The sequence below is a fragment of the Rhynchophorus ferrugineus genome, unplaced genomic scaffold (assembly GCF_030347505.1).
Source record: "Rhynchophorus ferrugineus isolate W39M unplaced genomic scaffold, kcgeb_rfMv2 rfM9, whole genome shotgun sequence".
Lineage (NCBI taxonomy): Eukaryota > Metazoa > Arthropoda > Insecta > Coleoptera > Curculionidae > Rhynchophorus > Rhynchophorus ferrugineus.
Genome location: NW_027472588.1, coordinates 24676468 through 24692420, shown reverse-complemented (window position 1 = coordinate 24692420; position 15953 = coordinate 24676468). Strand labels below are relative to the sequence as shown.

At 30.8% G+C, this 15953-nt stretch overlaps 3 protein-coding genes and 1 long non-coding RNA gene across 4 annotated transcripts in view; 2 read left to right on the top strand and 2 right to left on the bottom strand.

Moving 5' to 3' along the window:
• Nucleotides 1-8222: 8222 nt before the first annotated feature.
• Mo25 (calcium binding protein Mo25) lies at nucleotides 8223-10440 on the top strand. The gene is made up of 5 exons (XM_076414170.1): nucleotides 8223-8870; nucleotides 8930-9098; nucleotides 9371-9535; nucleotides 9615-9719; nucleotides 9778-10440. The coding sequence occupies exons 1-5, from the start codon at nucleotides 8482-8484 to the stop codon at nucleotides 9958-9960; spliced, it is 1011 nt and encodes a 336-aa protein (XP_076270285.1). The 5' UTR covers nucleotides 8223-8481; the 3' UTR covers nucleotides 9961-10440.
• A 459-nt stretch (nucleotides 10441-10899) lies between these two features.
• On the bottom strand, nucleotides 10900-14008 carry Cog4 (conserved oligomeric Golgi complex subunit 4). The gene is made up of 9 exons (XM_076414166.1): nucleotides 13825-14008; nucleotides 13573-13770; nucleotides 12874-13515; nucleotides 12671-12823; nucleotides 12120-12587; nucleotides 11800-12066; nucleotides 11556-11741; nucleotides 11279-11499; nucleotides 10900-11100 (listed from the first exon to the last, which is right to left on the bottom strand). The coding sequence occupies exons 1-9, from the start codon at nucleotides 13897-13899 to the stop codon at nucleotides 11058-11060; spliced, it is 2253 nt and encodes a 750-aa protein (XP_076270281.1). The 5' UTR covers nucleotides 13900-14008; the 3' UTR covers nucleotides 10900-11057.
• Nucleotides 14009-14095: 87 nt separating this feature from the next.
• The window catches only part of LOC143202567 (uncharacterized), a 37479-nt gene continuing 35621 nt past the window's right edge, over nucleotides 14096-15953 (bottom strand). The window contains exon 2 of the long non-coding RNA XR_013007189.1: nucleotides 14096-14323. This is a non-coding gene — a long non-coding RNA (uncharacterized LOC143202567). The remainder of the gene's footprint in view (nucleotides 14324-15953) is intronic.
• ck (unconventional myosin-VIIa ck) overlaps nucleotides 14208-15953 on the top strand; it is a 98111-nt gene continuing 96365 nt past the window's right edge. The window contains exon 1 of the mRNA XM_076414165.1: nucleotides 14208-14432. The gene's annotated coding sequence lies outside the window, so the exon portion shown is untranslated. The remainder of the gene's footprint in view (nucleotides 14433-15953) is intronic.

The following is a 15953-nucleotide window of genomic DNA, read 5'->3' as shown; positions in this document are numbered from 1 at the left end:
ATTTTAAAATGTATTTATTCAAAGTATTAGCTTTTTGATTCTATAGTTCTTCCAATAAAACAGCCAATGTACGTTATAGATGAGGTTAAATGACGTACATTCATTTTGAATAAGAGAATATTATGCCATTGCATACAAGGCAAATAAAATCATACAATAGAGTAAAATCAATAGCAATGGAGAAATGTTCAGACATAGCAGATGGATAAAAAGCCAAAAGGGAATTTTCTATTTAAATGATTTATTTGATATAACAAACATAGTTAATTACGCAGTGTTGCCAAAGAGTAAATATATCTAAAAATAGTTAAAAGAAATATATTTTTAAGACCAATAATAATGTAGTATCCTTACTAATATATATCAGGTTTGTCGGTAATTCCATTCCGATTTTTTCGCTAAAGAAAACATGCAATTTACAATGGATAGTTAAAATTTATTTATTCCAAATGGTAGCTATTCGATTCTATAGTTCTTCCATTAAAACAGCCAACGTATGTTATAGATGACGTCGAATATACTACCAAATGCAGATTGTAAATAAGTAAAATTCGTTTTAAACTCGAAGCGGATTTTTCATTTTACCCTAGTTAAAAAAAGATGTGTCGGAACAGGTAACCGAATGTCTATAAAATTTTATTTGTGTTGGTACTGGTCTATCCTGTTGTCAAGGGTCTACAAAAATTTTTTAAAACATGATGTAACAAAGGATGTAACCGAAAATTCTAAGTTAAAGCAGCAACATTGAGACAGTTTCTCTTTTAAGCTAAACCATTCATCAAGCCATTTTTTAACTTCATCGAAATCAGTAAACTGCTGCTCTGCTGACGCGTACCCAATTGTTGTATATGCCTAGCGTGATAATACTTTCTATCGAAATTATTTCGGCGCTTTCTTCAAAGGTTTCGCTGTATGAGACAGAAATCACCTTATCATGTCTTTCAGCGTATTGTGAACATTTTTCGAATAATACACAGTTCAAATTCCTCATTTATTGTCAGTAATCCAATTCCTATAGTTTATAACATACGGCAGCAACTTGGTGCTACCAGACACAGAGCCGTGCGATAAAGGCGACTTTTTCTGGGGACCTTTTTTCTCTCGCGATACATCCATTTTTCATAACTACCAACTAATCACTACTACCTACTAAATCACTATTCGATGCAGGTGTAGGAATGTTCGTCGGGTCGGTGAGTCGGTCGAAATGTGTGGCTGCCGCTGCGATTATTTGTCAGAATACTCACTACTATTTTTGGAAGGAATTTGCACGAGAACTGAAAACACTGGTTGAAGAAATGCTGTTTATTTTTAATATTAAATTATACATGTGGTCGACGGGAGAATTGAAAGGATATTAGGTTAGTACCTATATTAGGATATTAGGTAGTTTAGTTAGTATTAGGTAGTAGGATATTAGATAGTATTAGGAAGTACGGTAGCGCTGTGGAAGTGGCACTATTACAAGGGAACGGAGAAAAGACGTCGTCGTGATGGTCTTTTATGGCCTGGAACTGCATGGTACCAATCCACCGGCGTTACCAACCTTTGTACTTGCTGGTGGTGAATTCGTGGTGGCCTAAAGGGTCGTGGTGGTCGCCACACAGGAATTGCCTCCTTTAATCCCTTTAAAGCATTTCACAGTCGGTTTCACAGAGAAATTTCTCATTGCCTGTCATTCAATTCATGTGGCACCTCTTCCCATATTTTGGATTTTTTCTCGTCACTTGTAATCATTTACAAATTGCGAGTCGGTTCAAATTGAACTTTTCTACCGATTGGATTTGAGTTTGTGTTGGGTCTTCATCCGATGACTCCTGCAATTCGTAATTTCAAACGTTTCACATTTTCTTGTGGTTGGAGCAAGCTCACCGTAAGATTTTATCACCAGACGATGATTTTCATCGCCTTTTCTCTTCTAATGAAACAAGAAAATGAGTACATTTTCAATCAGAAAACTAGACATTTTCAATAAATTATAAATCTGTAACGCTGTTATATTGACGGAACGTAACCTGTGTAGTTGTGAACTTAATGTCAGTAGAATTAAATGGTATATAGTAGGTTCAATAAAACACTGAACTCACGTCATCTCAATTAATGACGTCGAGACCTCGCAATATTGCCGCATCAATTCTGAATTTCAGTTCATTTTGACTTTGACATACAACAAAATTCTAATTTACATAAAATAATTGAACAAAAATATGTAAAAGTAATATGTTACGTTCATTAGAGCATATTTACCTTTTACGCTTAGTTCTTCTTTCCTTCACACAAGTACAGTTTTTCCTTGTAAAGCAATTTCAATTTCTCATTAGTTTGTTCTGTTACTACCTGTATACATCTTTCTTGATAAAATTATATATAATTACTGCATTCCCCCTAATGTACTTGCCGTATCTGTAAAACAGTTAATACTCTTTCTCTCCTCAGACATTTTAACCAAATGCTCGTGCATAGTCTGAGCAATCCATTCATTCTATCTTTTGCCATTTTCTTATTTAATGTGACTAATCGAGTTCATCCAAACAGTTTCCAGTATAAAGAAAAATATGTCTGCACTGAATTATTAATAAATATCATGATGCCTCCATTATCTCGTTCATGTCGAAGTAACTGTTTAGAGATGCAATCTGTTCTGTCTAGCTTCGGAATTTTCAATCAGAGTAATAATAAGCAGCGATTTGAAATTTATCAAAACAAGCTAAGCGTTAAAACAATGTTATATTATATAATTAAGAATTTTGTAGACGTTTGACAACCAGGCGACTTTTGCAGGCTGGGTTACATTTTCGAACTTATCAGGCAGCATTATATCTCTTCTTAACTAGAATAAAATGAGAAGGAAAATATTGTCTGGTAATACTAATAGTGATGTAAGAAGAGCGCAAAAACTACAGATTATGCAACGATGCATATAACCTAGGGACTAGAAAATGTGTGCGCATCAAGGAATATAGTAAACAAAGAACGTGTGTTCTTTAATTCAAAATCAATTATCAAAACAATTTCATACCAGAATATGGAACTTAATACTTTGTTACACAATACACAAAATAGAACAGATATATATTAATATAAACAAACTCCTATGTCTAGGCATCTCACTCATTTTTCACTGTCCATAAATACACCTTCTTTTCTTGAACAACCAGGGCGGTATTAGTCATACGATATACATATTTGTTGCTTGTAGCGAAAATAACACAAAATCAAAACACCAGAAAATCCAACACGGACTCTTGAGAAAGATTCAATCGCTACAGTATAGTCACTGGCAATAGCTATACAGTAATTCTTTAAGTATTTAAATTAATACATTCTTAATGGGATTTTATTACGGAATAAACAGGACGCATTATCATATTATTTAACGTTATTTATGATACTCTCAGATTAACAGCGGTTGTTGAAAAGGCATTCGAAGAAAAGAAATACTGCCCTGCAATATTCCTGGCCATGTCGCAAGCTTTTGATAGTGTATGGCATTATTATTAAATTATTGTCGGCTGCTGCAATCATATCTTTTCGAAAGAAAATTTAGAGTCTCACATAATGGTGCATTCTTAACACTTAAACCTATTTCGGCAGGAGTTCCACAGGGTAGTGTCTTGGGAACGTCCTATATCCGCTCTATACTGCTGATATATCAACAATAAAAGAAGCAGTTCTTGAAATATTTGCTGACGCCACAGTTATCGTGACAAAAGATATACAAATGACAAAAATCTAATTATATCACTTGTCGGATTCCTCAAACAGAATCAACAAAATACCTTGGCATCTATCTCAATGGCAGGTTAAATTGGAATGCTAGAGAAAAAGCAGATTAGACTCAAAGGCAAGCAACTGTACTGGTTAGTCAGAAGATACTCTCAACTTGACCTAAAATCAAAGATAGTGGTTTATGAGTCAATCATAAGGCCAGTTTGGCCCTACAGCGTACAAATATGGAGTTGCACTAAAACAGAAAATCAACTAGTAATCCAACGCAACCAAAACAAAGTTCTATGATTAATTACCAATGCTTATCGCTACGTAACCAACTTAAAGCTGCAAGATGCCCTCGAAATCAAATGAATTACGAAGTGATCCAATATTTCTCCTTAAAACATGAATTAATTTTTTTACTAAAACAATTTTTCGATATGTTTATGCCTTTTTAACAAGCCCCTGTATATTCATCTGTAACCGCAACAGAGACTATCAAATATTCAAAATAAGAAACTATCCGTAAATATAGCCAAATCTGATATAAAAGTTCTGGATAATTTCGAATAGAGGCTGGGCTTACATTTGCATCGTAATAGGCTTGACGAAGGAAAAGGACAGGAGAGAAGAAGGGAAAGAAACTTTTCTGAAGCTCGTCATTCTTACACTGAAGTTTGCTTATCAGTTTATTATAATATGTTTTTTGTTTCTTTATAATTATTTTTAGTTTCATAAAAGAAGATTATTTTATGTTCAAATTAAACATAAATTTATATAATTTATATTATGTATGTTAAGAGTGGTAAAAGTATGGCAATATGGACACACGATCCAATCATTGACCTTACTGACTCAACAAAATCGAAGTTTTAGCCATATCACAGGCCTGTTTTGAGAGAAAATCTCGAGATAATTTTGAGAGTTATAAGGAGCAAAATAATATCAGCAAAGACAAGTGCCAGAAGGGTTGCTATTTATATTCTAAGCCTAATAATGAAAAGATAGTAATTTATCCACGAATTATTTTCATTAATCAAATATTACATTAGATACGCTTATTACAATCTTAATTTATATATTAATTTATTACTACTGCTTTGCTTTTTGTCTAACATGATGTTTCCAATTTAACCTGCCGTCAAGATGGATGCAGAGGTATTTAGCTGATTTGGCTTGAGCCATTTCGCCGAGACGCAAAATAAAAATGGACAGATTTGGAGCTGTTAAGCTGTATTTTCAATTCTCTAGTCCATTTGTAGATCTTGTTGACTAGTACTTGTACTTTTTTTATGGCCTTATGCAAAGATATATATTTTCCATAATAACTGTGCCGTTTACAAATGTTCTAAGTACTGTTTTTGTATTGTTGGGATATCAGCAGTGTAGAGCATATACAGTAGTCGTCCCAATATACTATCCTGGAGAACTCTAGCCGAAATAGGTTTTATATATAAGTGTTATCAAAGAAAATGGTTTTATTATTTTCCAGAATATCTCTATGGCGATTAATACACTTTTGTATGCACTTGGAACAATTTTTAAATAAATCAACGGCTTCTTTAGACACAGAAAAATGTGGGCCAGGCAATTTATTCTTGATATATAGAAATAAAATAGTAATTTGTTGCCAATCAGGGCTCTACTGATAGCGACACGTCAATTCGACCTTTCGGCTAATCAAACAAATAGGTGATTTTCTCTGCCGATATGTGGGAGCTTGCAGTGTCATAACGAAGAGTGATACTTCATTGCCTCTTTTTTTTATTTTATGAAGCACTTCTGGAAAAAAATGGTTATATTCAGAATTCGCCTTTCTGCGTTGCTCTAATGGCACCATAGCCACATATCCATATCCATTATTCTCACGTACATCATCTCAATTTATGACGTCAAAACGTCGCAATGTTGCCGCATCAAATCTGAATTTTAGTTAATTTTGTCGTCTTAAATATATAGTACAAAATTCTAATTCAAATAAAATAATTAAACAAAAATACTGTTATAAAATATAATTTATTTTAACATTATAGTACAACTAATGCATATATTATCGAATAATTTAAATTACAGTTAATTACACACAATAGTTCATAGGTTAGAGTTGTTTTATTATATATACATTGAACTTTTTTCCACACCACCCAAAAGGTAGAGTTCTAAGCGCGTTTTTATGTAGTGGTATCCCCTCGAAAACTAATCCACATTATTAACAATTGTATATCCAAGTTTAAGTTTAATTATAGAACATATTTATTCTTGTATCCCTCGGTACAGTGTTTCCTTGTAAAGTAATTCTGATATAACCGTATTTCTCCTTAGTTAGTTCGGCTACTACCTGAATACACTCTTCTTGGCAAAACTAGATTTAATCACTATATTCTCCCTAATGCATTAGCCATATCTGTAAAAACAGTTAATATTCTTTCTCTCCCGCATTTGAACCAAAATGCTCATGTATACTGTTAACAATTACACACATATCTGTGCACATAAATCTTTCACACTCTGCAATAATATTTTCTACGGTTATCGTATAGTATATGTTCGCCTTTACTTGTTTCCACTCTCATCACCCTGTCTTTGAAATTGTCGGCATTGAATCATAATTCCATATTCAGAAAGTTTCATTCAAGTGAATAACTAAGCTGTTAATTTTCAATATATCTATAACATTGGTGCACGATTCCATCATTTATCAATTTCTTCTTCAATATGTCAGATCGAGCTCATCCAAACCGAAGGTGTTATTAACCATTCCTGTTTCCAGCATGAATAACAATATATCGACAATGAATTATTAAAAAATATTATGGCCAACGAAACCTAATCAAATATTATTCAAACTTTTACCTTTTTCCTTCAATTTTTATTGTCTTTATACTATTTTTGTTAGGGACTTGCCAAGAGTGGCCCAATGTACCATTTTGAAATATCCAGGTATCGTCAAGATACATAAATTCAAATAACATATCTTCGATGATTTTATTGTATGCTTTTAAAAATTCAATTATTTTCAAGGCAATGTCTGGAATTTCCATTAGATCTCTTCGAGGGTTATCTTTACACCATTTAAATGCTATATCCAAGCATTTAAAGTTGGATATAGTATTTAAAGTTCAATTACAATTACAAACAGTATAATTCAATTACATTCAATTTCAATTTACGGTCATTCAAAATCATTTTGTGAATTTTTAAAATGTTTCCATCCTTGAAGGGAATTATGTTGAATAGAAAAACTAATTTTGGCAAAAATATGTGTTTTACTATGGTAGGCTGGAGACTTTTCAATTGACCTGTTATATGCTACAGTTAGTGCTTAAAAAGCAATCTGAATGGCTTTTGGACTGAACGACTTCCGATTTTCCTCGGCATCAGTTCAGCGATAACATTATTCACAAATATCTGATTATTTTAGACAAAAAATATGTAAAAACTTTGTATGTAGGTGCCTTTGAAATTTGAGCGTTTCCCTCGAATTACAATTTCAAATATTATTCCATGATATCTGTAACCAACTTATAACACAAAATTAATAATACCAATTTTCTCAGCAAATAAAATATGATTGTTCAAGCCACTTGGTATCCTCAAACAATAACACTGCTCTAAAACACTATCTTCCTAAATTATTTTACTCACTCACTCAAAATTATTCAACAATATCATAAAACCGACGCTTTCTACCAAATTAAATAGAAACACGATTTGTTTATATGAATGCAAAGTTTAAATTAAGTTTACTTTTGAAATATCAGCTAATGCAAACCTCGAAACGTTGATATAACTGACCTTCCAAACAGCCTAAGTAAAGCCCACTGCTTTCAAAGTAAATCTTGCGAGTTCAACTTGACTGAAACCGTTCTTTCATCTTTACGAATACTAGAACGTATTTTAAGTTAGGCCAAACAATATTACTTTTTCAAATCAAAATCCGTACCAAAACTAAATAGTAAACAATCAAGTTTTATATACATGCATGTATAATATACATTGTTATAGTTAATAATTATATATATATATATATATATATATATATATATACATATATATATTTATTACAATATAAAAATAAAAACATATCCAGGGATATTTATTTAATTAGATAATGGTGAATGCACAAGTATCTTAACATTTAATTAGAAAACTATTTGTCTAAAAAATTGGACGCTAGCCAAAAATGTATTACATTGCTTAGACTATGTACAAATCAGATAATTGAGTTTACATTATATAAAATTAATACTACTAAATCTACAAAATGAAAATAACGTGTTGCCTATATTTAAAGGTAATTAAATATGACATCATTTTAATTGTAATTGTTAATAACAATCTAAATTCAGAGTAAGTGGTTAAATAAATTAATGAGGAAAGTGTTACTACTTATGAAAATATAACCATAAATCACATATTAAAAAGTTAAGATTAAGGTTATTGGCAACATTGATAATGTCATACAATTTAACCAACACAGTATTGACATATTAGTTAAACCAAATGTAACTAAATCAAACTTATTTACCGAGCTGTGAATACATCATGTGTTGGCATTTCGTTTGTCAAAATTTATAATTTTAAGACGATTATTGCTAACAGTTCAAAAAAGCACGTACATTTTTTGACTTGTAGTTATTCAAATATATCCTGTTGTGGCAATGAACGAACTGGTGTGCTAATTTCTCACCCAAACAAGAAATTTATGAAATTAGAAATATTTGGAGATCTGCATACCCATCTTAAAACCTCAGCAGCACAAGAACTAAGATGCCTTTATTTGGAAAATCGCAAAAAGGACCAGCAGAAGTTGTTAAAGCTCTCAAGGAAGCAGTAAATTCTCTAGAGAAAGGTGAAAAGAAAGCAGAGAAAGCACAAGAAGATGTATCGAAAAATTTAGTTCTAATTAAAAATATGTTATATGGAACATCGGAATCGGAGCCACAAACTGATATAATTGTTGCACAGCTAGCTCAAGAGCTGTACAACAGTAATCTGTTGTTATTATTGATTCAGAATTTAAATAGAATTGATTTTGAAGGCAAGAAAGATGTGGCCCAAGTTTTTAATAATATTCTTAGAAGACAAATTGGAACTAGGTCTCCTACTGTTGAATATATTTGTACTAAACCTGAAATACTATTTACACTTATGACTGGGTCTGTTATTAATTATGTTTGTTATGTTGTCATAAATAGTTAAATAATATCTTCTTTAGATATGAACACCAAGATATTGCATTAAACTGTGGAACAATGTTGAGGGAGTGTGCAAGATATGAAGCCTTAGCAAAAATTATGTTGCATTCAGAAGACTTTTATAATTTCTTCCGTTATGTTGAAGTATCCACGTTTGATATCGCCTCTGATGCATTTTCTACATTCAAAGTATGTAATAATTACTGTGTTTAAATTATTATAAAACTAATATTAATCACCACTAAATCTAGCAAAACCAAATCATATTTATAATTTTGGTTTAGTAGAGTAATTTTTCATTAGAATCAACTACTTAAAACTTTTAGTTTATCAGATATATTTTAATCACGAGATTTTTTTTAAACATTATTTTCTAATACGTCATTTTTTTAAACTCTATCTGATTATTTTACTGTCTTATTTTTAGAAAATTTAGATATATAATTCGAATAATTTTTTAGGAACTTCTGACAAGACACAAGATTGTTTGTGCCGAATTTTTAGAAGCCAATTATGACAAAGTATTTAGCTACTACCAGAGATTACTAAATTCGGAAAACTATGTAACAAGGCGTCAAAGTTTAAAACTATTGGGAGAATTATTACTGGATAGGCATAATTTTAGTGTAAGTTTGTGAATAATAATTTTGAGTGTTAAAGTTAAGTAGTATCAAAAATATTATCTATAAAATTGATTATTTCCAGGTTATGACAAGGTATATATCGAATCCTGAGAATTTAAAGCTTATGATGAATATGTTAAAAGAGAGATCAAGAAATATACAGTTTGAGGCCTTCCATGTTTTTAAGGTAAAGAAATATTTCGCATTTATTAAAATGTTGATATATAATATTTTATGTATTTTAGGTATTTGTAGCTAATCCAAATAAGCCAAAACCGATTCTGGATATATTGCTTCGTAACCAGGAGAAGTTGGTAGAATTTTTAATGAAATTCCATACTGATCGAGCTGAAGACGAACAATTTAATGATGAGAAGGCTTATTTGATTAGGCAAATAAAGGAGCTTAAACCATTACCGGGCCACTAATTAACTGGTTTTTTAATATATCTATTTAATTTTTTTAGAGTTTTGATTCCTATAATGTTGCTATATTTTTGATTGATTATGTTCATAAAAGAATTTGCTATAAAAAAGTACTATTTTAATAAGAGAATATAGAATTCTTTAAAAATTATAATTAATAGTACCTTGGCTTAAAAGTATTTCTTCGTCTTGATAAAAAGAATAATTGAGCCAAATAAATTATATAACGTAAAGATCTTAGGTACGCGATTTTATTACACTTTTTGTCCTATTTATTTTTCGTATTTTTTGGGCGTCATTCTATTAATTTCCGCGTTTAATTATTGTTCTTTTTCCTCCCATTTTCTAACTGCTTCGTTTGGTAAAACTGCTGTCCAAATTCAGCTTTTTTAATTAAATATTACTGAAATAATGAAACCATGTTTACAATGTATTATTTATATAGTTCTCAAGTATTGAAAATAAAATTAATTGTATTGTTTATATCGTTTTTTCATGTCTCCAGCTTTTAGTGTCCTAACATCAAATGTTATAATTAAAAGGTCTGAACTATAACGATTCAATTGTTTTAATGGAACAATTTATGTAAATAAGTACATTAAGAAACCTAAATAAATTAAAAATGAAAATAATTAAGAAATATTCTAAATGTGCATAAAACGTTGCGGTGTATCCAAATTTAGCTTTACGGTGTAGATTTAATGCAAGTTAAGAACATTAGATGACTCATTTTTAATATCAGTACCGTATTATTTATAACAATAAAAACCCGTTCACTTGAGATATAATCAAGGTTCCTCTGAGTAATACAGTATCATATTTTCGTACAAATGCATACTGTTTTGTATTATAACTCTTACCATAAATGGATTAAAGGACATTTTATTAATAAGGTATAGATAGTTTTTAAGAAAAGCTTAAAACGCAAACTAAATAAAAACCTTTTAGCACCAAATAATTTTATAATTAAATTATATTGTATATACATAATATATAATTATTGTATTATGTTCAATACACATATTGAGTTTACCATACATGACCTGATCGCAGATATCCCGATGATTCATCACTTTTGATTTTTATTCCTATAGTTCCATTTATAACCGTAACCTTTTAATCTCATCTGATTTAAAATCAACTCTGAAAAATGAAGCAAAAAAATAAAGGTGATCAAATCAAATAAATTTGACAGGATTAACAACAAATAATAATATTCAAAAGAAAAATGTTTATTATTAAAACAAAAACTTAATTTAAAAAATTGGTATTTAATTTCATTGCTATTCTTTTTGAAATCTAGAAATATTTTTAAGCCTACCTGAGATTTAAGACGCTTTTAATTTCACTAGGTGTTAGCCTCCAAGTTATTGCACCATCAAAATTTCCCCAATAATCGTTTATTTCATCGATTTGGTCAAAATTTAAAATAGTAGCAATTTGCGTTAATCTAGCAAACTGATCTCTTACGGAAAAATAAGTTCCAGATGTGATATATCCGGCCAGTGATCGAACTTCCTTGTCCAAAACCAACCCACCTAACTTTGAATACAAAATAATCTCAATATGCGATTCTTCAAATATGAAGACACACTTACTCTATTGAACTGTGACTTCATTATAACTTTTTCGAAACGCTGTGTCACCTCAGCTGTTAAAACCTGAAGAAAATGATCATAATTGTTGGAGCTTAAAATTTCCTTAAAGGACGAAAGCAAAGTTTCTAGGTTCATTATTAGTGTTTGTACAAATGATTCGCCTGCTTCATATGCGGACAATTCATCCTAGTGACATAACTTATTGTAAGTAAATATAATTTAAAAAAAACACAGAAAATATTACTTCAGTTAATTGATGACTGAAGTTCATAAAAGTATCAACCCATGGATTTATTCTAGGTTTAACCGCAGTAGATTTAAGCTGTTGTCCACCATATTCAATGATCGCAGTTAAGCTGGCACTAACCGCCGATATTCCCGACAAACAACTCTCGAGCTTTCCTCTTTCATTCAAGTTCATGTTTGGGCAAGATGTTTCGATTTCCTTCATGATATTATCACATAAAGCGGTCACATATTCTGTACTACTGTCTGCATTGTTTAAAGCCACCTGAAATGTACATCATGTAACATAACATTCTATAACTACTTACAATTCCCTACAATAAATGCTGTTCTTGACTGTTCAGTATCACCTGTCTGTAATCTACCTTGTATTGAATTTTGTAAAACGTTATAAGCTTGTGATAAATCTAAATATCCAGAGGGATAGCCTTGTCTTAAACGCGCCTTCAGTACAGAACAGTAATCATTTTCCAAAACTCGACAGGCATTATTAATTGTCACACAGATACCATCTAAGCTTCCTGTGGAGATAGACCGTCTAATGCATTTCTTAATAATAAAGAAAGTGTCATCCACCATGCTTGAAGTCTGCTGTGAAGTTTCTAGAATGTCCATATTAATAGCTTTAGCTACTGACTCTTCCATGAAATATTGTTCTAGCTGTAGATAGTGCGATAAAAGCTCATGTTTGCACTGACTTAAAACACTGTTGAGGATTGTTTGATCTAACTGCTTCAATGTTTTTTCTTTTAATTCTTTATCTGCTATTCCCACTTCAACATCTGCCTAAAATAATTCCAGACATTGCTGCATATTTTGATTAGAATCAACTAATAATATATTAAAAATCAACATAGAGAACTAATTACCATTATTTTTCTTTGAATAAATTTTATGTATAGTTCACAACGGAAGTGCATTAAAGTTATTTCTCCAATTAGAATATCTAAATCTTTGGGATCACTTTTTTCAATTTTACTGAAACTGGCACTGGAACTCATTCTTGATAGATCTGTTATTTGCTAAAAAATAATTCAAAAGCAAAATGAAAATACATATGCAGTTATATTACTTGTAATTTCTTCTGTATTTGCCTAGATTTGCTCCACTCTAACAAAATTCTTTTAATTTGACTGTCACATTCCTTTTGTAATATTATAACTGCAGACAAAAGTCTTCCAGGACCATAATAAGTTTCTAATAGAGGCTGATGTGTGTCTATTACCCTTGCTAATCCCTCAAATAATAATGTAAGTGTATCAGAGTATACTATGCTATAACGCTTATCGGCTAGAGGTAAGTTAATTGCCGATTTTAGATTTTTTTCAGCTGTAATTGCCACTTTTGTCCTTAAATAAGTACAAAATTCTTTAATGCCTTCTTCATGCATCCCCAATAATGGGAATATTTTGAAAAATCTCTCTATTGATACAAGATCTTCATTGTTGACGGCTTCATTAAATCTATGCTCTACTATAGCTCTCAACTGAGCAGCTGCCTCTTGTAAAGTTCTAACTGATTTTAACATATTGGAAACACTATTCATATCATTTGCAGTTCGCTTCAATAGAGATTGATCCATTGACAGAAATCTATGGACATGCGCTGCACCCTTTTCATAATCTAAATCTAAAATTGCCTGTTGGACACCTTGGGAACATATTTCTAAATCTATGAGATCATTGACTCGCAAGAGACACTCATCAACATGGCTCTAAAATATGACAAAACATAAATTATATTTGAGTGATATTGATCATTTACTCATTACTCTGGCTGTGTCAAGTTGACGAATCTTTCCACTAATTTTTTCTGAACTTTGGGAGATATCATTCACTGTTGAAACTAAATCTTCAGCTTCATTTTTCATAACATTTAGTTTAGGGATAAGAAACGATAGTCCTTTTATTTTATCCTCAATAAATGTCTTTTGGTTAACCATACTATTAAGTTCCATAATCAAATTTTCCTAGTTAAAAAACTTCATTAGTAGGACGTTTTAGATAATTCTAAACTGTACAACCTCCTCGATTTTCAGCTGTTGAAGTTCTTGCAAACATCGAGCCTCAATCTCGACATAATTTAAGTCAGTAGCCATTCTATAATTTCAATTAATTTAACTATCTCAGGGTATTTTATGATAACTATAACTATATTTTGTTTTTGTGACGTTTATGTGATAATGTAGGTTAGGAAAATCAAAATAATATTTCTTCTCATCGATATATATTTGTAAGAAGAACATATTATTAACTAACACTAGTTTTGACCTTTTAATAAAAAAAATGTAGTTATATGTGCTTAGGTATATATTTCATATATTAAATTGTTTTTATTCAACTTATAAATAATATAATAAATTTTAATAGAAAAAAATTAAATAGTTTTTATTGCCTGCAACTAAACATACACCTAATGTTACCTGCTCCAAAACGTCGCTGGTATCGACCAATACGCGCAGGTAATTAAAGGTAACAGCACTTGATTTTTGTGACTGTGCGGTGTGCACTGACGTGACTGACCTGCAATAAAAAGTGTTAGTGACACGAACCGGATAGCGAGCGTGAAAGAAATTAATTCAAACGATGTGCGGGTGTGAATTAAACGAATAAGGGCTTCACATATCATCAGGTAGGTCATGTTACCATTCTTCGGTTAAAGAATGTCTAAAACTAACAAGGACTTGGTGTTGGGTACACGTAGCTTATTGCAACTTTTACTTCTTCGCTGAAAAGTCGGTTAGAAAGGCGAAAAACGGGATCGGGAGATATCGTTTCGATAAAAAGTTAATAGTTTTCTTATACGGAGGAACCTGGTAAACAAACAATGAATTTATGCCGGAAAAACAGGTTGTTTTGTAAAAATGTAAATGCACGATGTCAGTGCATCATTACCGGGTCACATATTAAAATGATTTAGTTGAAATGTTTACTAGAACCTAATTGACTTTTATTGAATTAAATCACATGATTTTGCTACGCCAATTTACAATGTATAAACTGATCAGTATAGTGATTTAAACATGATTTATTTCATATTATTTTGTTTTATTATAAACAATCGTGTCAATAATAATTTAAATTGAAACCGTTATGATTTCTTGACTAATGGTTTAGATAATAACGCAAAATTAAAGGAAATTGATTGATTTTAAATGTGATTGATGTTTGCGATATAACTGTACGCCTACACATTTTTTTAAATGATTATCTATAAACTGAATGCTAATCCCGGTTTTAAAAATTCTATTAAGTATCGATTTCAGTTTTATATTAGGCGAAAAGATAAATAGTCTTTTTTATCTGTCGATTTTGTTGATTCATATCACATTATTATTAATCCACATCCTAAAATATTTCGTATACTCTTAAAAGCCAGTTTAAAAACGATGAGTACCTGCGTGTTGAATTGGGATATCCAGGACGGTTTATTCTGAGAAAGGAATCAGAAATTTATTTCTTAGAATGGTGGAACTTGCAGGTAACTGCGAGTTTTAACCAAACCTAAATAAAAGGTTATCTAAGGAAAAGCACCCAAAAAATACTACTAATATATTTTGTTAAGAATATTGTTCTATAATATCTGAAACCCAAACAAATAGAAACATTTCATAAAAAGTAATTCTATTTGTATTGCATTTAACTATAAAATCAGTTTTGTATCATATCTATAGAGTTGTATCATATCTATAAACCTATAGAGTTGAATACAAAAATCATATGAAAGCTAGTATATCATTATAGTAGATTGGATCTGATTCTACTTTAATGATGGGGAATGGCTGGATAATTAACTCCAGAGACAAACTCTAGATAGACTTAGAAGTGGTAAAAGTGTTCAATTTATATATAGGATGAAGTTATGAGATAAGATTCCAACCTTTGAACACAGTGTGCTCACTTGAAGAAACACTTTAACCATTTAATAGTTCTTCTCACCAATCTTCAACCATTTAAAGCATCCTGGATAACTTCTTTATAATTTAAGTCCGTATGGATCGAATTCATTCCTTGCTTAAAATGTATTTGTTATATATGTGTTTTTAGGCCTATACATTAGTTTTAAAAGATTTTTTTATTTGAAGCTTTATTGTGAAAAATTGGTACAATGCGTTTTATTCACTGCTGCTTCTTCCCATCTTTCAGGCAATTT